Consider the following 23,763-nt stretch of genomic DNA (forward strand, 5'->3'; position numbering starts at 1 on the left):
CATGTGTTCAGTTATCTTCTGTTTTCCTTTAAGTACCTGCTCAGTCGCAGCATTCTGGGCTGGGCTGCTTTCATCTGTTCACATCTACTGTAGGTTTACATGACTGGATGAACATAAACATGCACTATTTTCATAGGTCTAAAGCAAACCTTGTTAAATAACATTATTCTCACCAGTCTTGCAGTTCGTTTACTGGGAGCATTACAGTATCTCTACAAAGAAGGGGCAAAAAACAAGATGAGCACACAGGTTGGAAGTTTGAAGTTTGTCAGACTTAAGCTTGGTTTAAACTTTCCTGTAGGATCGATACAGAGCCTACACTGTATCCCTAGGTGTAGACTACACTCTAGCCTACGCAAGTGGCCAAAGCTGAGCATTTTTATTTGTGTGCTGGTGTGTCTGCATCACTCTAAGCTTTTAAACGCAAAAGTCAATTTATGAAACAACACACAGCCCTGTTTCGTTGTGAACATGGCTTCATCTGGATGAGAAAATGCAGGGGAATAGTAACATCATATCCAATCTGTCCACTGTAAACATCCATCACTGTTTACAACTCTGTCAACATTTGCTTGGCTGTTGCTTGCATGCAAATGGATAAGCACATTCCAGCCCTAACACACCAACTACCTGGATTCAGTACCTGCAAAGCCTCAGCATTGTATTGTGTGGGCTGCTCTATATGTGTCTATAAACTGCAGGTTTGCTTTTTGCTGTATGAACACTAAGGTCTCTCCCCATGAGAAGCTCTATCTCTGTAAGTATTGCCAGCACACAGTCTGCAGCTTACCAGTGCATAGTGCATTAGTAAGCTGCAGACTCCACACAGTCTTTAAGCCATGCTCCCAGTTTGCAGTGCCCCCAATGTGCTAAAAATAACACAAGGTCACCAGCAGCCCGACGCATCCCTGCCAGGAAAGAGAGGGAGAGAGAGAGAGGGAGAGAGAGAGAGGGAGAGAGAAAGAGGGAGAGGGGCGGCTTTGTGATCAGAGAAGCTGCACACTACCCATTCATCACCTAAGGAAAACTTATTCCAACACTGATGAAGCCTTCAGTTTTTACAGATTCAACAACTGCACAAGGATGATCCACAGCTGCCAGACAGAGATAAACATGGGATTTTAGATTGGATACATGCAGATAATGTTTGTATCTTATGATGTAATATCACTGCTGAAAAGGTCTTACTGCAGAGTGGATACAGGGCAGCTGCAGTCCCACCACACATGGTTCTTATGTCAAGTATCTCTTCATTTGTCTTTACAACATTTCCATCTGACACAGTGATGGATGGAGCAGAGTGGCCTGCACCTACAGATTATCTGCTTGGTGTGCAGTTATTTAAAGGTCCAGAGGAAGAGGCATGGGTACAAATCAAGGACGTCCGCCATGTGGATGACAGACAGCAGAAGAACGCCATGGTGTGAGCCAGGGTACAGTGTTTCGTGTGTCTCCAACAGAGAGTAACAGTGCAATCCCATGGAGAACATGTACTGTATGTGCGTGTCCCTTAAAACTATCAAGAAAATGATTGGGATTTCATCACAATTATTAAGTCAATGTGCCAGAGACAATGAATAATAATCTATAGTATATTTGGTATATTTTGAAGGGCTTAATGTTGTCATATCCATTCAGTGCTGTAGTCCAGAGCTAGATATCTCAACAACTACTGGCCATATTAAAATGAAACCTGATAAGCATATTTATGGTCCTTTCCAAAATCTTTTAGTGGCCAACCTGACCTCTCCCCCAGGCCCACCATCAGGATAAAAATAAATAAATAAATAAATAAAATAAATAAATAAAAAAAATCCTAAGAGATCAGAGTTTCTTAGTTCATTCATATGAGGCATCCTGTTTTCTGCCACAGTGTATTTTTTGATGTTACCACTAGGAGGAGCCAACATTTTCCAATACATCCACACCTGGAAGCTTTACAGGTCTAACCATGTTCCAAAAGTTTCAAAAACATGGATTTAATTGATTGAACAGTTCAATTGTGATAATTGACTCACTAAACAAAGAAAGTGTTTTGTTATAACATAAGGCTGTACCAAAAGCCATTTTACAACAGTTCCCCACACCCACCACAGATAACCAAGATAGAAACTACCAAAGGGTTTCAGCCTGTCACTGAGCCCCTCCAGTTTGTAAAGACATTTGACATCATCAAATCATAAATGGTCACAATTACTATATGAAATGATATTCTTGTTCAATAAATCACAGGTATTCATTTTGACTGTCTTTGAAGTGATTTGGTGATTTTACTTCCATAGAGTTGAAGGACTTTTAAGAGACAGATGAAATAGTCTGTGCAGCAGAGGCTAAAAACACTGGGTCCTACATTACTCCATTAATGCAGCTGGATAGGGTCTTTGATTAGACCCTTCATATCTGGTAAACATGCACATCTTTGTGTACAGGGTTTCTGTTGTAAATGTGTAGTCTTTTCACAGCTCAAAGACGCTGCAGTCATCCATTCATACAGCATTTTGTTATCATGTCATACAGCTGTTAACACAGGTTTAGTTAATTTACACAGGATCAGTTTAGTAAAATTATGTTGTGTTTCTATTTTTTAAATTTTTTTTCACATAACAAAGGTTAAGATTTTATTGGTTGCTTGCTATAGGAGCTGCTGGGAGACGATTTCTTTTGTAGAAGGTAGCTCTTCCATTGGCCTGAGTGCACAAATATGAGTGTGTGTGCATAGCCAGAAACCGCTAGGATTAGGTGGAAAAATATGGTTTGTGATTTGGTTGAACTTTTCCTTTAACTTCAGACCCTCTCTCTCCTGTGCCACAGCAGCATACCTCAGTGAGTCTCACTGAGGAGATGGTGCCGAGCTTCCAAGTTAGCACTGCCCAGGTGCTCACATGTAGCTGCTGTAATGGAGTAGATACCGGGGTATTTGCATGTTACACAGTGTATGCGTATGTGTATGTGTGTGTCACCTGTTGTAGGTGTACCACAGGAGGGAAAAAACAGGAGGTCACTCAAACAAGGATGACATGAAGAAGCTGCAGTACAGGCCTGACAGGGAAGATGTCAGTCTACTGACATCTGAGGGTTACAGACCTCAGGCTGTCACTGACCACAAACTGTCCTTAACCAAACATAAGGAATGAATTATTATAAACTGCTCATTCATCTCCCTGTTACTGTGATCTGACAAATCATTAACAAAATAAAGTGTTTTATCCAGTTTTGTAATCAGGTAGAAATTTAGATCTAATTCTGTCATCACTTTTTAATGTTTCATTGTGACCAACCATTATTAAAGGGGAATTCCATGTATTTTGCACATACAGGTCAGTTTACTGTCCTGAAGAGTACTCTACTTCTGTTTGTGACAACAGTCAAATGTCTTCTGTTGCTCTAACACACTCTGTCAAACCTGAGCAAATAATCTCGGCCTGGGCTTTAGACCTTTGAGCAGAGAGTGTGGGTGTGAACCAGGCAGAAAGCTCTGATGAAAGATGCTACTGAGTTGCATCTGCAGAAAAGTAGGATCTAGTCAGGATATCTCTGGCTCCTGTGAATCACCCAACTTTAACAAAGCAAAATACTGAATTGCATCAACATCATTCACATCATACTGATGTGTTTGATCATAGTTGTTTCTATAATTGATTAGCACCAAACCAGTTGTGTAAGAGAACACATTTACAGTCTCTGACCTAAACAGATTTTTCCACACTAATGATATATGTCCATTCTGTTCTTTTTTTCCTCTCAGTTTCATCTTCAGTGTAACTTTGACAGCTGATTCAGATACTTTTACACTCTGAGAAGAACAACACAAACACATACAGTTACAGAGCTTACACCTAATATTGAATCTCAGCATAAAAAGTTCTCTATGTCTGTCCCAGTTAGGAAATATAGTGTGGTCTAAAGTTCTGGGGAGAACAGGGGAGGCTATATAAACTTTTTCTCATCCCATATTTGTATTATTTAATATTTGATTTTATTTTTTTCCCCTGTGAGATTAAAAGTTCCATGGAAAACACTGCCTTTGTGAACAGAACACAGGTCACACATTCATTATCAACTCAGGACTATTGGACTATTTCAGATACTGGGGAGTAGGGGGGTGGGGGTGAGGGGTTAGTGGTTAGTGTCCCCTCCATAACCCACCAGGTAAGGATAAATAAAAATACCACATTCTCATGTTGACAGTGATCTTTTTTCATCATTGTGTGGGTATATGTACAGAAGAACATGATCAAACTCTGCAGGGAGACAGCACCGAGGTGAACAAGCCAAACAGAAGGAAGACAGAAGGTGACGGACAGGCAAACTCCTGCCCACTGCTTTTTATTAACAAACACCTAGTGAGTGCCTTTATTAAGCCATTGAACAGCAGTAAACAAGTGTGCAAATGACAAACAAACCCAAATACAAATAGAGAACTAAAGAAAAAAAGTCAAGCATTATTTCATCAGAATCACATTCAGAAGCAAAAGCCTCACCCTATATCTGTTAAACCCCACCCACATCAGACTTCCCACCCTCCCCAGTGACCCCTCATACTTTGATGGACTAGACAACACAGTATAGTATTCAATGAATTCATTAAAATCAGTAGAATATCAAGACTTTTTGAAAGAAAGATTAAAAAAAAGGAAATCAGTCATCAAAGCGCTAAATATCCAGTACATGTGTGAGAGACGAGTGTTCATTTCAAATGATCACTTGTTCTGCATCTACTCAAGTGAGACTGGCGTGATGCTGGGATACCAACATGTGTCCAGACAGCTGGGGAATGTTACACACCACCCTGCCCCGCTCTACACACACATACACACACACTGCCACTTCCTTCCCTCCCTCTTAATGTGAGATTCCTGCACAGAAAACTGCACCATTCCACTTTATCTCCACAATGATAAAAATATTTGTGTAACCTGATGATGACACACTCCACTCAGCTCCAGGTGATGGCAACATGATCACAACTCATCACATCTGATTCACTCTGACCGCTCCAGAACTAATCACAGAAATCAGTGATGAGGCTTCACAAATGGAAGGCTGTTGTTGTCAACATAACATGGACTCATCTATATGTTCAGGAGCTGAAATTGCACTTCTGCAGTTGCATTTTATTTGTGACACATTGCCAAAGCCAAAGGCAGCACTGTACCTGAAATGCTGACAAGTAATTCTTGAGACCCAGGAGAGCAACCAAAGCCTGGCTGAGATTCCCTTATCGGAGTACAGGGGCTGATCAGAGACAAATTCTTCAAGCTGCAGTGACGTGGTTGGCTGGATGGGAGAGTAGGGAGTTCATATCCGGTCAGCAAACCAAGACCAGTCAGTCCCTGATCCTCCGGACGCCGACAAACACAACGTGCATGATCAAACTGCCTATGGCCTGGACCTGAATCTAGATCTCCCTGCTGGTTACAACTAGACCACAGGTTATCGAGGGAACTACAAGAGGGAGTTTTCTGAAGGACCTGATGTTACTCGAACACAGTATGTTCAGTATTTATAGCGGAACCAGCTTTCTACAACACCACCACCACATTTTCCAGCTCTTTTTAGAGGGGGTAAAAGGTTTCATGTCAGATGCTGAGCTGTCACTGAAGGGTAGAGGCCCCTCTTTTCCTCACATTCCTTCCAGTTTCCCTGAATACCACTGAGACCTAACACAGCCCTGAGAGGCAGGGAGCTGCTCAGAGCTCCAGGCATGTAAACAGCCTTATACCTGTCTCTGATTTCAGCATTGCTATGCCAACCATTGGCAGCCATGGCAAACAGCCTATGTCTGATGCAAACAGGTAATTAAATCTGTATATGAATGTCTCATACAGTGAGGAGAAACTGCTAGCGCCAGTTTGTTGCTCTACTGTAATAAAGGTACTGGGCATTTTGGTACTGACCAGATGTGTCTGTGTGTCAAGTATTGAAAAGTGCCAAGCACTGAAAGTTGGTATTGAAGGAGTAATGAAATGTATACTCTACTTGACTCATTTTTCATCAGTTACTAATTTAAATCATCATTTAGCCAGCTTGACAAAAACATCTTATCTTGAGGTCAAGGCTGCCCTTCCAGAACTTTCTACCACACTGTACAGTCTTTATGAGCTAATGGAGTTTGCTCAGCTGTTGTTACATGACTGAAGCGCCACACTTAGGTTGTATATGAGGGGAGAAAGCTCTGGAAAACAAACAAACAAACAAACAAAAAAACAGGAAGTGGACTTCTGAGATAAGTTTTTTTTTGCAAACTACTTTTTCAATATCTACACTTTATGCTCATTACTTTGCCAGTTTTAGACTATTTAGGAAAAGTATTGTATCAGTGCTGGTATCTAAAATCTTCCACTTCCACCCAGCTCTACATGTGATCATCATATTTTACTTTTGAGGCTTTGACATGGACGATGATTGCATTTAATTTAGAGAACTAAGCCACTGTTTTCATTAGAAATAAATATGCTTACTGTGACAAAAAACTTAACTCAAGGTCCACTTACCGGCTTCTACAGAGTGTGAGCTGAGAGGGACGGTGGGAGCTCTGGAAAAAATGGTAAATGGGCCTTGAGTTAAGATTATCCTGACATCAAGAAACTACTTTCGTGCTCAAATACAAGTAAAAAATGGTAACTGGTCCAAAAATCTCACCTGAAACACATTTGAAAACATTCCTACAATTCTCAAAGGACAAGGAAAGTCTTCCAGTGTCCATGTCTCTATGGATATTTCTTCAAACAATAGAGTAAAAACAGTAAAGTCCTGAGTTTAAAGGCATCAGTATGCTTCAAACAAAGAGCTTGTTGAGTCATTTAACAGCATCTGAATCCTCCTTTACATCACAAGAATCAAGACAGGATGCATCTGTCAAATTCTGTAACCTCACACAGGGATTGGTCAGATGTGTGAAGCTGTGAAAGCAGGTAGGTTTGAACTTCCCTCCAATCAACTACTTCACTCACATAAAATGTTCACACTGCTCTGGCCATGTGTAAGCTTTATCTCGCCCCTCTTTAAGATTGCTTTATGCCTCACCTTCAAGTGTGGCCATTCGGAACAGGTGTAAAAGTCTTTGCCTGTAGATGCTGTCATATGACATTCTGTATGACCTAGTTCATTTGAAGTATACTGAGGCCTTAATAATCAGTGTAAGAGGCTCAAATGTTAAAAGAACTACATGAGAGGCACAAACTGGAGCACTAGAGTGTCTGAAAAAGAACCAGAAATGCTCAGGGACATAAAAGACAAGTGTGGCCACGAGTGGGAGACAACTATGTTTGTCAAACATCTCAGGGAAGGAACAGCAGCATTTGTAAGCCCCACCCCCTTAGCCAACAGACACACCCACACCACATCTCCACCCCAGCTTCATCTGCAAACAAGCATGAATGAAACAACATCCTAGAACATACTCTGTCATGTACTGAATGAGACTTTAAGCAATCTGTACAAGTTGTCTCCATCAGATGTATCAATGGAAAAATAAACAATAAAACTACAACAATAATAAAACACTACTTATACGATCAATGCAGGATATTGCCAATTGCTTCTCTTTTACTCAGAGGCCCCTACACCACTTTTATCATGCCTGGTCATCTGTGTCTCAAGCCATCTGCCCTCTAACTGTAATATTTAGTGTCATTCAAGGAGGTCACTGTGCTAAATGTCACAGCACTCTGTCATAGTTCTTTCTGTAACGTGACATTATTCCTTTAAAGACTGAAGACTAAAAAGAAAAACTAACACTATATATTACACTTCGCACATCCAGCACCTCCATCCCAGCCCCAATGTTTACATGTGGAATTAGCTGAGTCTCCATGCTCCTCTACTACGTCAACTGTAGCGGAGGGGAGTTTGGTTAAGGAATTCCATGCTTAATGCTTATGTCAAACTACCTACAATCCGTCTGCATGTAGATCTTCCTCCAGTATGTGATCTCATTATTGGTTCAGACTTGGGTTTTGCGTGGATGCAGAAATTAATGTCACTCTCCCACTTTCTTTTGTGTCAAGGCACTAAAGGCCTCAGTACTGCTTCAAAAAGCTTGTACTACAGTCTGAATCCCCCTTTTCAGACACGAAGTCTGGGAGGCCCGTTGGACAATTTTTGTAACTTTAATCCCACAGTCATGTACTTTGGTGTAGGCAACAGGTCGTAGTGGTGTGAAGACTTTTCTCAGTCTTCACACCACTACTTCTGACTTTACATGGGCACAATCAAGTACAACACCATGAAGCCCATTGAGGAGAGACCTGGTTGGTTTGAAGCATAATGAGAACTTCAAAGTGTGTTCAGACAGAACATGATGCTAATTTTATAGACAATGTAATTGCATAAAAGGTCAATAGAAAAATGAGTAAGTGCAGTTAAATGAGAGCCTGCCAGGGGTGCTACAAACTGAGTAGAAGGCTTATCTATGCTGATGTTTCAGTTTGAGCTGGAGTTTGAGCTCTGCTTCAGACACACAGGCCAGAGGAAAAAGCTGAGAAACTGGAGGGAAATAACACAAAGAACCAGAGTTCCTATTGACTTCAAAAATCAGTCAGTGTGAACTCAACACAAAGAGGCACATTCCCATACACACATTCAGTGTGTCCATTTTGAGCTAGCTTACAGCTAATGTCTGTAAAGCTGATACACTGGCTGCTTGGAGCCAGTCAATATGGTCCAGTGTTCCAGTGATCAAATTAAAACAGATGAGGCAAAAATTTGCTTCACTTTCTATCTGAACACACCTTAGGAAAGTAAGAATTGAAAATGTGGAAGAGGACAAATGGAGGGAGAGGGGGCTCAACGAGCAGGCTCTCCCTGGCTCCTCCTCAATGAATGGAAATGATGAGTCACTGTTTGAAGGCTGCTGCTATTGAGGCACACTTCCTACTGCATGCAGAGCATATACACTGCCCAACTCAAACACTTTGCACCTGTGTGTGTGTGTGTTTGTGCAGGTAAGTCATGGCCAGGCCACTCTAAATCAATACCAATCTTCCCCCATACCTGTTTTCTTTCTAGCCTCTTGGCAAAAAGTATAAGTTGTTTTGGTGTGTGTTTTTGTTCCCCCCTCACACACTGGTTGCTTTCTTCTCTGTATCTGGTGAGTGTACAAGCCTGAATTAACCCTCACAAAGTTCCAATCTATTCTCCAATCTCTCCTGCAGTTTACTCCTCTGTTTGCCTAGCCATCGTGTATCTCCTGGCAAGCTGACAGAGGGGGGGTCAGAGAGCTGGGTGTGGATCATAGGATGTCATGGTGGAATGGTGGGGAGTGGGAGTGGCAGAGATGATGGGAGGGAACACAGAAGGAGAAGAAAGGGAAATGTCAGTGTGGAGATGCTGGGGGGGATGGTTGGTGTGGTGGAGACGAGGGGTCCTTTAACAGCAGCCGCCTCCAGACTGCCTGACAGGGGTGCTCTCAATTTTCAAGTTGGGCTTGTCACCGCTAGCTGTGGCCCCGGGGCCCATGCGTTTCTTGATCTCTGCAGCCATGGTCATGAAAGCTTGCTCTACATTGGTAGCGTTCTTAGCACTTGTCTCCAGGAAGGGGATAGCCAAAGAGTCAGCAAACTCCTGCCAGATAAGAAAAGAGGAAATTAATAGTAAAACATTTCACTCAAAACTTATCACAGACCAGACGCAGGCTGTGAAGTTTTAAGTCTCTGTTGTACTGACAGCAGGGCAGACAACAGACTCCACACGTGCAGTCAGTGCAAAGGAAAACACCACACATTATCTGGTTCCAACTCCTCATGTGTATTTGCCACTTACCTTTTTTATAACATTGAAAAGTAAATAGCTTTGGGATATGGACTGTTAATCAGATAAAACAAGACAGATGTCAACCTGGGGTTTCTGAAATTTGATGGGCACTTGGAACTATTCCTTGAAATTTTGACCTTGCGAGTGGATGCAGAAGTTATCATATAGGCTTCAGTGGCCCATAATGGTTGAAACTTGTTTGACAGAATTGAGGAGAATATACAATTTTCTCTGCTCAGTAGTCCTCTGTGCTATAGAGCCCTATTGTTGTAAGAAAACTAAACACATCATTGAGCCACATGTTCCTGCATCACCATGAACAAACACACTGTAATTTATGATGACTCAATCCCACACACACCGTCAGTAGAATTCACACACTGCCCCAAATACTCACTACCGCTCCAAATGTGGATTAATCTGCCTGTGAAAACAGTACTCAACAAATGAACTATTAATACTATATATCTGTGAGCCATTTCTTAATATTTACATCTTCAGTTGGAGCCGGTGGGCTTGAAGCTGTGGGCCACAGACAATCAGTCACAAGTCAGTAGTATTTAATGACACACTAATTCTTTAGTTAGCTTTGCTCTTTTAATGGGATTTGTTGAAAATATGGAATGACATCAGGCTGAGCTTTTAAAGTGATATTACACCAATTATCTGATTCTTTAGGTATCAAAGCCTAAACCTTCTGTAGGCCTGAAATGTCTGCTGTTAGAAGTCACTACTTCGTCCTTTTCCTTAGAGAATGGCTGAATTCATGTACGTTATAATGCATTCCAATGGTGACAGTTTAATTCAGTGGATCAAATGTCTAAACTCTTACACCATCTCTGCACACACCACCCTACACCATGTCCTGCAGCAGGACACTTTTCTGCTGTACATTTTAAAGTCTTCAGGACAGCTGAAGCTTTACCAACTGTGAAATGCACTGCTTCAGTTTGTAACTCCCAGTTAAGGCTATGGTATTCCCTTTACCATTGCTCCTGTTTTATTGGTACAATTACAATTTACCTACATGATTACTCCAATTTCTGAAGCTTTTATTTACCTCAATGTCCAACAGAACCAGGCCTTTACTTGGCTTATAGATTTATAAGGCTTATATTGAACAGAGGCCTTAATTTCTAAATGACCTTGTTCCCTGCTTCATAGAAACTCAACATTTCCTCCATGTGTCCTGGTTGTCTTGACAATATTCCACAGCAGTAAAATGTATCAGTACAGCAGCAGTCAAGTCATATTCAGCACTCTGCAGTGAGTTGCTGAGTGACTCAATGTACTGTTGTACAGCTGTACAATGTAATGACATTTTATACATTTGAAATAGTAAAAATTAGATTGGTGGGTGTGAGTTGAGTAGGAGGTCCATACAATGACTTCAGAATGTAGTCTGAGCCCATAATTCATCTATGATCTGTGCTGTGGAAATCTAGCATAAACTGATTTTACCAAGTGCGCCATACTACAACAAGTAATTCCACCAACCCTCACTGTTTTATGAGTCTTTATTCTATTAGACTATATATACTATATTATTAGACTGCAATTGAGTCAATTAAAGAGCTAAAAATGTGCTTATCTCCCTCTAAAAAGTCAACATTTATCACTTCATGTGGTTACTTCATGCACAGAAAGCAGCCGTACCTTGGCTGTTGTGTAGTCCACTACTTTCTTGGTGGTCAAATCACACTTGTTGCCCACCAGAAGCTTGTTGACATTTTCACTGGCATAGCGGTCAATTTCCTGAAGCCACTGCTTCACATTGTTATAGGACTCCTGCACAATGAGAACAAGAAAATCAGCATGACACTGGAGCTCACCACAGGGTGAGTTTACACATTTTCTAAACACCTTTATGAGTGGGCAGTGGTACTCAGGAGAACTATTCCTCTGAAAGTTACAGGAAACAGTGAAATATTATTCAAACCTGGACAATCTAATAAAATCCAACATTAAAGGCTCAAATGTTCACTATTTATTGAGATTGCGTCAAGGTGATTCAACTCTGGTCATTTTGGATTTTTTTCCCATTCATCCAGAAGAGCATTTGAGAGGTCAGTCACAGATGTTGGGTGAGAGGGCCTGGCCCGCAATCTCTGTGCTAGTTCATTCCAAAGGTGTTTGATAGGATTGAGGTCAGGGCTCTGTACGGGCCAGTCAAGTTCTTCCACACCTGACTCATCTAACCATGAGGTGTGTGTGCAGTAGTAGGATTTGTTGTTGTGCATGACATTCGTGATTCTGAAGCGGTTATCTTTTGTTTTTGAATAGTAAAAAGAAAAAAGTATACAGAATACGAAGGGCAAGGGGAGGGTTAATATAGTTCCTAAAAGCTGAAATCACATGTAAAATAATATATTTGTCAGTTACTAGCTGTATATTTTTCATGCTGGGACCAGAAACAGTGGAACGTTTGTTTGTGTGTTTAATCAAACATCTGTGCTGAGTAGCTATACTGAAAACAATTTCAGAGAATAAGTAAATGACTTCAACAAAGTAACAACACAAAATATTCTGGCTGATTTCCTGCTTTGAGGAATCAGTCCAGACTGACTCACCTGATCGGTCACATCATACACAACTATGATGCCATGGGCTCCACGGTAATAACTGGAGGTGATGGTACGAAACCTCTCCTGCCCTGCAGTGTCCCACTGAGACAGACACACAGAGACAGAGATAGAAAAAGAGGGAAAGAGAAAAGGGATTAGAAATCTGTTCATCAACTATTTCATCACAGGCAATAAAGAGTACCCCTCTCAATAATTTCCTCTGACAATTCTGACAGTGTTTGACAGTGATTAGCAGTAGAGGATAAAGCCTCCAGCGTCCTTCTGGAAGTTTCTCCCATCTCCACACAGGATCTCTAAAGATCAGCCAGAGTGACCATCAGGTTCTTGGTCACCTCTGTTGTCAAGGCCCTCTCCCTGATTGCTTACTTTGGCTGGGCAGCCAGCTCTAGGAAGAGTCCTGGTTGTTCCAGACTTCCATGTATCATGGAGGCCACTGAGCCCTTAGGAACCTTCAATGAAGCAGAAGTTTTCTCCTCCAGACCTGTGCCTCAGCATAATCCTGTCTCTGAGCTCTGCAGACAGTTCCCTTGACCTCTGTCTTGGTTTTTGCTCTGATATCATTGTCAGCTGCGAGACCTTATATAGACAAGTGTGTGTCTTTCTAAATCATGTCCAATCAGCTGAATTTACCACAATATACTTTCTGAATGGTTGGCAGTTGGCTGTGAGGCTGCATTATAGCCATCAGTGATTTGAGGTGAGCATCCTCTACTCGGCTTCCTTTGCACTTACGGGAAGGTGTAAATCATCTGACAGCACAAACCAAACTTGAATTGGTAAACCTATCCAAGCCAGAGAACCAAGTAATATTTATGAAGCCAGGCAAAGATTTTCTGATTAACTTTTTTTTTAAATTTGAATAATCCAATGATCTAATATCAATTCTCCTGATATCTATCTTTGCATTTGTGCCTTTTTTCAGTAAACATGTACATCTGTGCTAAATGTCACATGTATGCTGCACTACATGTTTATGTCTAATGGAGTTAAATGGTAAATGGACTGTATTTATATGGTGCCTTTCTAGTCATGCTGACCCACTGACCTTCCTATTAGTGGGTGACCTGCTCTACCTACTGAGCCACAGCCTCTGCCAGGTATTACAATGTACACAAAAGGGTAATTTTGAATTAAAAAGTACATGATAGATGCTATATGAGCTGCCTTGAGACATGACAGCTCCACAATAAACTGTGACATGAATAGATAGACTCTGTTTCTGTCCAGTTTTTGTGCTCACAGTGATCATTACAGTGGATGACTGTGGCTGAAGCATCTGCTGCTGACAGTCCCTGTGAAGATGTATTTTATTATTCTTGCTCAACTGTTTTGCACATGTAGCTCTAAAAATATAGACAGATATCATTTTTAGCTGTTTTGCACTTGCCAAGGAAAATAAATCCTTGGTCCAGTCCTCTAACTGGGAAATAGGTTTACTGTTTCACAAAACACAACTTGGTATTCATCTGATGAAATAGAATCATCAATAATTTAAATGAACTGAATCGAATCAAACTCAGTGCTGATATTCAGTCCTAAAAGTAATGTGTAATTATTGTCATAAATTCTGATTGTTAAAACTGTTCTCTGCCCTTTCTGAGGACAACTTTCTGAAAATAGATTTAAGCACAGCTCAGGAAGAGACTAAACCATAGTGCCCTGTACTCTCAGGGGTTGGAGGCAGTGCTGTCTCATGTGATTGGTCAAACAGATGTGATGTCACATGACAACAAGAACAGTAACAGTAACAGTAACTGTATAAGGAATAGGACACTGCATACTTTAAAAATGAATGACTGATGGACAAAATAACATGTCTCGCCTGTCATCAGTTTGTGGGGAGAGACCATTCTCTGAGGCCATTCAGAGGGAGCTGTAGTCAGGGGGTTATAGACTAAAATATTTCTCAGCATCTCACAGAGATAAGGATACAACACACTAACACCTGCAAGGGGAAAAAAATAAAAAAATGGGAAGATTATGAAACTTCTGAGGATCACAAGGCAGGTGGTGGAGCAAATCACCAAACTACAAAGTGGTCTGACATGCTGAACACTGTTTTGGGCAGCTGACAGCCTCCTGCCAGCCCAGTGTAGAAGAAAATCAACAATATCAACTTCACTTTCTCCACTGTTGTCCTCTGTGTTGCTTACTTCGCTAGCCTATCACATATATAAAAATGAGTGATAGTTGTGACATGGTATAGCAGCTGGGACCTGCTGTTGCCTTTTTATGACATACATCAGCCACAACAGTAAAACAGGTAAATGATAAATGATCTTTTGTTCAGTGCATACGTCCCAGTTTATAAATACAGTTGAAACACAAGGAAGAGCCTCGTGGCAAAGCCTTACAAGAACCTTTAATGTTCCAGCTATGGGAAGCTCCAGATTAGAGGTGTTATATTTCTGCAGTGAGAATGGGCTAAATGACTACAACAAAACACATACAGACTAATCTATAAACCACTTAAAAAAGAAGAACACTGTGTGCAGTGGAGGCAGAGCTACATCTGCTTAATAAACTGTATGTCTTTGAGGTGGCACAACCAGTTCCCTAAACTAAAACTGGATCCAATTACAGCTTGGTCTGAATGCAAAATGTATGCACACACACAGCAAACCTCTTGTGTTTTGATAACAACAGTTGGATCTACGCCTAACCCTCAGGTGTGGGTTACAGAGAGGGTTCTCTTTTTGTGGGGGCTGTAAACCTGAATACACACAAACCTATGGGGACTCAGTTATTGTGGAGACCAAAACTGAGGTCTCTATGGCTAAGGACTGCTTTATAAGGGTTAAAATTTGTTTTAGGGTTAGGGTTAAGGTTAGGCATTCAGTTGTTAAGGATAGGGCTAGGGTTATGGCAAGGGTAACCCTAACCCTTGCCATAACCCTTGCCATAACCCTAATGCGACATAATGCGGAATGCATTATGTCAATGAATTGCCCCCATTGTGATAGTGACATATGTGCGTGTATGAGTGTGTGAGTGTGCTCACAATCTGCAGTTTGATGGTCTTGCCATCCAGCTCAATGGTGCGTATCTTGAAGTCTACTCCAATGGTACTGATGTAGCTCTCTGTGTAGGTGTCGTCCTGTGAGTGGAGGGAGAAGAGAACAGGGTGGGAACAGATCAACAGCAGTATGAGGAAAGACCAAATGTTTCAGCTGGAACAGAAAGAGGCTAACAGGGATGGAAAACATGTCTTGAAGTGTGGGACAGAACTACTTACTGCAAAACGCAGCAGAAGACAGGACTTTCCTACTCCAGAGTCTCCAATGAGCAGCAGCTTGAACAGATAGTCACTGAAATAAAAACACACTAGGTCACCACAAGGAGGACATTTCTAAGTTTACTGCATGTACAATATCTCAGCTGATAAAAGCAATACAAGCTGACAGTGTCAAACTTTGAAGCAGTTCTTCTGACACCAACCTTTCTCATAGATCAGATTGATATGGATATTTACAAATTCTTTCCACCCTACTTTACTAAGAATAAATATGCTTTCATATTTAACACAATAAACCGCTTCCCAAATGTTAGATAGGGATATATCTGGTGTTTCTTATTGTCAACAAATCCCATTAAAACATAAAAACCAACATGTTAGTTCATATCTCTATACATCACTTCCCTATTCTGTGTGACAACAGGCTCAAAGTTTATTGGTTCCTTCATTTGTTAAAAAAGGCTCGATCATTTCCTAAAAAGGTGGTCACTGCAGTTTTTAGTAAATGTTACTCAAACAGGCAGAAATAGTGCAGATGTTGGAGCTATTTTCAGCTGTGGTTTCATCCACATTGTAATAACTTCTTCTGAAGCTTTCAACTGCATCATAGTGTCCTCATCAGCTGTGGTTGAAAGCTCTAAAAAACAAGCAAAACTCTGTCCATATATACATGTACCACCCTCCTAAACACTCCCAAGATCCCAAACAGATCCAGCATCTGTGGGATGCACTGGATCAAGCCAGATCCTTGGAGGTCCCACCCCACAACCCTCAACCCTGTGTCCATGCCCCGACGGGTCAAAGCTGTTTAGCAGCACAAGGAGGACCTCCAGGAAGGGCAGGTCCCACAGATTCTGGATCAGATTGGGATCTGGGGAGTTTGGAGGCTACCTTGGGCTCTTTGTTGTTTTCAATGTTGGAAACTTTCCATGGGAATTAATGTGAACTGGAAATTAGCTGAATTACCGGTTAGCCTATAACAGGGAATTTAAATGTAGTTGGGAAAAAAAACACCTTGCAGCATAATGTTGGGTGAAACAACCAGATTTAATGTAAATTGAGTTCAATTTCTTCCCCACACTGCGCATTCCTTCATTACTGCACAGATAATTTCTAGAACACCTACTGAATTTAAGCCCACGGACTACATCCAGTCAACTTAGTTTGGATGATGTTACAGGCTAAATATATTTGATCTATATATATACACAAATACATCAAAATGTGTTTAAACAGTAGCTAGCTAGGCAGTAGGGTTGTCAAAAAAAATCAATTCTCAAATACTGTAAACTGTAAAAGAACCTTGAAGTTATCTTTGATCAAGATATGTCTTTTAACGTCTTTAGAGACTTGTTGGGGCAGCCTGATAATAATGAATTACAGTAGTCCAGCCTAGAAGTAACAAATGCATGAACTAGTTTTTCAGCATCCTTTTGAGACAGAAAATGTCTAATTTTGGCGATATTACGCAGGTGAAAGAAGGCAGTGTTAGAAGTTTGTTTTATGTGTGAGCTAAAGGACATATCCTGGTCAAAGATGACTCCAAGGTTCTTTACAGTGGAGCTGGAGGCCAGGGCAATGCCATCTAATGTAACTATGCTCAAAATGTATTTCTGAGGTGTTTGGGACCAAGTACAATAATTTCAGTTTTATCCGAGTTCAAAAGTAAGAAGTTGCTTGTCATCCAAGTTTTAATGTCTCTAAGGCATCCCCGAAGTTTGGCTAACTGATTGGTTTCATTAGGCTTCACTGACCGATAAAGCTGTGTATCATCTGCATAACAATGGAAATTTATGGGGTGATTCCTGATAATGTTGCCTAAAGGATGCATATACAAGGTGAAGAGAATCGGTCAAAACACTGACCCTTGTGGAACTCCATGTCTAACTTTTGTGTACATGGAGGAATTGTTGTTAACATGCAGGACATGAAGCCTGTCAGATAGATAGGACTTCAATCAGGTTAGTGTGGTACCTTTAATGCCAATAAAATGCTCCAGTCTCTGTAAAAGGATGTGATGGTCAATCATATCAAAAGCAGCACTGAGATCTAACAAGACAAGTACAGAAACAAGTCAGTTGTCAATATGGTACACTTTGTATAAATTACCCCAAGTTTCTAATTTCTACTTCAATATTTCCAAAATTTCCCCATCTTAACTTCCCATGGGAAGTTTCTGAAATGTATCTGGAAATTTACCAGAAATTTTCTGCCCCTTTGAAACCCTAGGTGGGTGGTATGTATCCAGTAACATCCAGATGAATGAATGACTTCAGGTTTCCCAGCAGAATAATTGGATTGTAACCAGATGATCAGTTTTATTCACTTCAATTGTCAGTGGTTTAATGTTATGGCTAATCAGTGTATATATACAGTATATGCATCTATCTATATATTATGTATGAATCTATACATATATGATCAGGACTGAGTTCATGTTTTTGTGTGGAAGTTTGATGCTCACTGCTACTTACAAGTTCTCTCAAAATAACAAAACAACATCCCCACCTGCCAGCTCACCCAATCACTGAGAGGAAAACAACCTCACAACAATTTCATACACAGCACAGACAGCTGTGGAGAATTACCTAATGTCAGTGCTATTCTTGTGTCACAGGAAACTGAGACCTGACAGCCTGACATTTGATCAATTGACATCTCAATAACACAGGATGCAGCAGAACTGTTGCCATTAGCCCAGGTCACATTTCAACATGGCTAAAGTCTCATGTAGTCTTATGTAGCCATGGCCACTGTCTTATGTATTCTTAAACTGAGTGGGTAGTTAATTGAACCTGCTGACAACAGTAACCATAGCAACATCAATATCTTTTTATGACAGATAATTTGGGCTGTGTATCATTAGAAAGGCTTTAATACTAGTGCTAGAACAATGCCTGAGTTTTGATTGTGATACAAAAAGTTAACTTTTTCTAGAACCTTACTTTGAGGAATATGATAAGGGTTTTCTGCAAAACCTTTTTTTCATTTAATAACAGAAGCAACATTTCAAGTGTTAAACAATATCCCACAACAAAAAACAGCACAAGAACTTTAATCTAAAATGGCAAAATTATGATTTAAGTCAGGATCTGACCACAGATTTGGAGCCAACTTTCAAACTTTCGGTAATTGGTATTATGGACAAATGTTTGTTTGTACCAAAAAGTCAATAAGCAGAACAATAGGGAATCCAGTGAAGGAGATCTGAACACTTTCTTTAACAGATTTGACGATTTGACCAGGCATCTGCCCCACCCACACCCAGCCCACCTCACCTCTCTCCTCTGTTTACTGTCCCACCAACATGAACACACTATCAAGCCCACAGGTACACTACCCCCTCCTGCCATGTACCACATCACTTGTGCATTGCCTCACTCCTCCAGACACAACAAGCAGTCCACAACAGAGGCTGGTCTTGGCCTACCTCTGCCCTGTGGTACACCCTCACATGGACGCACGGCAGTTCACGTACCACACATAGGTGTGGATGATGCAGCCATCCACCTTCTCCACATATCCCCCTCCCTCCTGGAAAAGCATGGATGTACTGAGAGAATCTATGATCTTTGATGTCTCTAGGGCATACGACCATCACTCCTGAGGGAGTAAATGGATTGCATGGAGGTGGATCACCACCTCACCTCCTCGATCCAGGACTAACAAGGGCGCAAGAGGAAGGACAGTCCTGCCCCCCTTAGTGTTTATCCTCTACAGCAGTGGTTCTCAACCTTTCTGCCAAGGCCCACCTGTGTCCAATGAAAAATTCCACGGCCCCCCTATATAAACAAAGACTTTTTTTTTTTTTTGCTACAATGATGACAAAAGTGCTTTCTTTCAAACTAACTTTTATTTTAGTACTCGCTTAACACAAATAGCATATTTGTTTGTCAGTTTCCCCCAAAAAATTATTAGTTGTGCTGAAGCTTAATTAAAGTGCAAAAACAGCAAATAATATGTATATATCTATATTTTTAAAACACAGAAAATAAAATGCACTGAGTTACCATTTCAAAAAAAACATTAAAAATAAATGCAGAAAATAAGCACAAATAAGCACAGGACATTTCTCATTCAGTGTAAGGTCTACTGCTTCTGGCTAAAAAGGTGGTCAATACGTGGGGAGATCTTTGACAATGCCACACGCATGTCATCCTGCAGGCTCAACTTGGCCCTGTATCTAGTTTTCAGTGCCGTCATGGCTGAAAAGCCAGTTTCACGCAGGTATGTGGTGCAAAATGGTATCAACAACTATGGTATCTACTATGGTATCAATGGCATCATGAGATACTTGGTACCCAGCAGCACCACATTCACACCAGAATGTTTCCAAGGGCACCTCACTGAAACAATCTCTCCAGGTGCTATCAGAGGAGATGTCAATAAGTTCCTCCAAGAGTTTGGATGATGATGTCTCAGGAAGCTTGTTCTCAATGTTCTCTGTAAAGAGGTTCTTTATCCAGAGGTAGGAAGCTGCTTCGCCCTTACTGAGTTCAGGGAAATAAATGTTACATTTGTCCAGGATCCCTGACAAATGTGGCATGACCTGGTGCGAGCACTGCAAGGAAATGTGTGTGATCTTGGTGTTAAAGTCTTTGCTCCAGCAGAGTTAGTCATTCTAAGCAGTTCACTACTTTTATCCACATTGGGGAAAAAATACCAAGGTCCGGACGACAGGGCCCATGCTACTGCCCCACACTGTAATTTGATCAGTTTATTCATATGTTATTATTGGGCTAGGCAGTTAGTTTATACACATGAAGCACTACAGATTGATACATTTGTTTAGTTAGATAGTTTCTCTTGTTATTTTGTCATTAGAATATTTTTTTGTATTTTTCTTAATAACATTCACAGCCATCTCAAGGCCCCCCTGTTGAGAACCACTGCTCTACAACATTTACCCACAACTCAGCTATTTCAGATGACTCGGCTACTGTTGGCTGGCTGGTGGCAGATTACCACAAACACCAACCACACCACATTCAGGATATTAACACAGAGATTGTACAATCATAAAAAAACTGGATGTGCACTTAAACAATAAACTGGACTGGATGGACAATATTATACAAGAAATGCAAGGTCTTTGGGGTTCAGGGGGCACATCCTTAAGACCTTTTATGACTCTGTGGTGGCATTAGCCACTTTGGCTGAACCACGATAGCAGGAGCAGCCCTGTAAATCCAAATCTCTGTCACTGACTGACGGATTTACTGTCCCAGTGATGAAGTTACTCCACTGGTCAGCCGGCCGACTACTGGAGTTTACCCACGGGCCATTGCTCTCTCAAAATGAATTGGTGCAAACAGCTTCTATTACATTATGAGAGGAGCAGTTACAAGCAAAGTTGTCACCTTATCATCTTTGTTGCTAAATTCACAGATCCCTTTGGACACATAGAAACAAATTTAGCAATGTTTTGGACAAACCGCAGCTACTCTCTGTAGAAAAAAGGCACCAGTATTGCACCATGAGCCCAAAGTTGGGCCTTCCCTCTGCAGGCACACCTCTCTGTAATGGCTGAATGGCAGCTGACACAGATGTGAATGAGCTTCTAACTTTCTCTCTGAGTCATCATTTTATAAGTAAATACAACCAAAATAACAGCACAGCTGCTGTCTTTAACTTATATGCCCAGTGATTTTGTGAGACAATGTCACTGTTATAAAATCAGGATTTTCTCAGTGCAGAGCAGCAGCTTAGAAATGACTTGGAAGTAACTGCCATCTTAATGGGCCCAATGTCAGTCATTATTTCATACTTGTTCCACTGTGTGACAAAAGAAACAGAGAAACATTTCAATGAGAGCAGCTTTACTGGGAATCTGTAAAGCTGCTGTTAAATACTGTACAGAGCACAGAGAGCAGGAGAGAAGCAAACAGATAGATGGCAGAACCAGCTGACACTAGGCAGAATGCAAATCCAACACAGTCCAGCCATAGTCTGGGTTTTGACTCAGTCTTGTTTATGGAGTGTTCTGTAGGGGCAGTAGTATCTCAATAGTAGACTGGAAGACACTGACTAAACTGGTCAAGAGGTCAGGATCTGTCCTGGGAAGCCCCCTGGATACAGTGGAAGTGGTGGAAGAGAGGGATGATGGCCAAGCTTTCATCCTTAAGGGAGAACATCTCCCACCCCCTGTATGATACTCTCTCAGCACTAGGCAGCTCCTTCAGTGATGGACTGCCCCATCTGTGATCTTCAAGTGAGCAAAACCACAGATGTTTTCTTCTCGCTGCTATCAGACAGTACAACAACACTGCTCCCCACAACCCACCAGGCACTCTACAAACACGTCTAGAAATATGTATAATACATTACTTTGGAATACACAACTTTTTCTCACCACTGCTCGACATATGTGCAACACTTCATGGAAAAATGTTCAATATTAATCCTGTCAACAGTGTGTATATAATTATAAACACCTCATGTAAATACACAGATGATGAAAAAAAATCTTTATGTAATTTTTTTTCTCTCTACTATGGTTGACTATACTTGACACATACTCTCCTCTATATCCTGCTACTGCTTTAACGATGCAGATTTCCCCTGGGATTAATTAAGTTCACCTCATCTAAAAACCTGGTGAATGACCAGCCCCAGTGAAGTGCATTTATCATGTCGAGATATAGTGCATACTACTAGGCGATATTAAGGCCTACTCAATCAGCAACTAGATCATACAGTATGTGTAAACATAGAGGAAAGTAAAGACTGTCAGCTAAGGGTGTGGGCTGTTAGCTAAGCTAGTTAGACAGGGTTCCATAAGAATTCAAAGCTGTCAGCCGCAGGACAGCCGCTGCAACAGTGTGCTTTTCAGCATCGACTGAGGGATTCGGTGACAGGCGGGTGTCCCCTCATTTAAGGGCTGCAGGTCAGCCGTCAAACATCTGCTACCTGCCGTATTTACGAAATGACACATCAGATACAGGAGTATACAGGATCAGCACCCTTCACGAATGGCTGATAACGTGTTTATATTCGTCTCCAAACAGGCAATTATACATATTCCTGTATATAGATAAATGTTCAAACAGTGCAAATAGTCCACTCTGTTCCTCCGTATGGCAGTAAAAGGAAACCATTCTGAAAGATGACATTTTACAACACAAACCGATATGTTACATTTATAGTAAATTTAGCGTACTGTAAGTCTGAATTTTAAAACTAAGCATGTATAGTTACAACTGTGCCCATAAAGAAGACGATTTAAATTAATATGTGCATAAGAAAAATCAACAGGCCAGTTTATTAATCCCTCATCTGTTACTTCACCACTTTATGTTTCGTCACTGTCAAGATAATGATTCGTTTCCATTCTATTTTCTAAAGTAATGTACGGCAGCGTTTCATCAGATGATCATGTCGCTTGTTCTTTTACTTGTCCCGTGAAAGGCCGCGTGTCATAGCCGACACCGTGAGGCACGAGCAAGCTGTCAGCTGACATTTAGACAAAACAGGTTCGCGAGACTGACACATTAAAGAAGCAGTCCGCGCCCTGTTCACCAGCGCAAGCTAGCTGATTTTTGCCAATAAATTCAACTGTACACTTAGCTTAGCATTATTTACATAAAATAACACCATAAACCATGTAACGTATTATTATGCTTTCTATCTGAACACAACTGAGACGGCGTCACAGTGGAGCGTTTGCATGTAAAACTCACTATTCGGGATTCATGGTTTCACTCTGGATATGTTTTGTCTGTCGGTGACTCGACTCTTCCTTCCTACTCCGGCTTGAAGGTCCGGTTATCCGAGGCACAGATGGCTGTTGTACTGTCTCCTTTACTGTCCCCTGGTCGTTCCACTGTGTTATTGTTCATATATCCTTAACTCTAGCGGACATATCCCTATTTCGGTCAGGTTAGGCTGGTATATTTAACTCCCCTTTTCTGCTTTTCTATGACCGTTGCTAGCGAGAGGTTCAAGATGGCCACGCAGGAGCGGTAGTGACGTAGATGACGTGGCACTACAGACAAATCAGAACAAAACTAAAATGACAGCAGTGCTGGGATTTGCAGTTTTTTTGTAATTACTAACTACAAACGGATAAATTGGTTCGCAAAATATGCCTGGGGGATTTATTCAGTCAACAACGACGAGCTCGAGCGAACCAGTTTATCCGACATAAATATGGGCATGGTCATATAAATAAAGGTTAGCTCAACATTGAAA

The 23,763-nt window shown here is 41.1% G+C and overlaps 1 protein-coding gene across 1 annotated transcript; it reads right to left on the reverse strand.

Moving 5' to 3' along the window:
* Nucleotides 1-4,289: 4,289 nt before the first annotated feature.
* rab1ba (zRAB1B, member RAS oncogene family a) lies at nucleotides 4,290-23,526 on the reverse strand. Its single transcript, XM_018693884.2, has 6 exons — nucleotides 23,253-23,526; nucleotides 15,574-15,646; nucleotides 15,340-15,435; nucleotides 12,324-12,419; nucleotides 11,410-11,541; nucleotides 4,290-9,564 (listed from the first exon to the last, which is right to left on the reverse strand). Exons 1-6 carry the CDS (start codon nucleotides 23,264-23,266, stop codon nucleotides 9,370-9,372), a joined length of 606 nt encoding a protein of 201 aa, XP_018549400.1. The 5' UTR covers nucleotides 23,267-23,526; the 3' UTR covers nucleotides 4,290-9,369.
* Nucleotides 23,527-23,763: the final 237 nt, after the last annotated feature.

This window comes from Lates calcarifer, linkage group LG14 (genome assembly GCF_001640805.2).
Source record: "Lates calcarifer isolate ASB-BC8 linkage group LG14, TLL_Latcal_v3, whole genome shotgun sequence".
NCBI lineage: Eukaryota > Metazoa > Chordata > Actinopteri > Centropomidae > Lates > Lates calcarifer.

What these genes read in the sequence shown, in the direction of transcription:
- rab1ba (XM_018693884.2), bottom strand. An exon ending in AGACCATCAAACTGCAGATT is followed by an intron (nt 12,420 to 15,339) that starts GTGAGCACACTC and finishes TGTCTGTCTCAG; the next exon opens with TGGGACACTGCAGGGCAGGA. An exon ending in TGTATGATGTGACCGATCAG is followed by an intron (nt 11,542 to 12,323) that starts GTGAGTCAGTCT and finishes CTCATTGTGCAG; the next exon opens with GAGTCCTATAACAATGTGAA.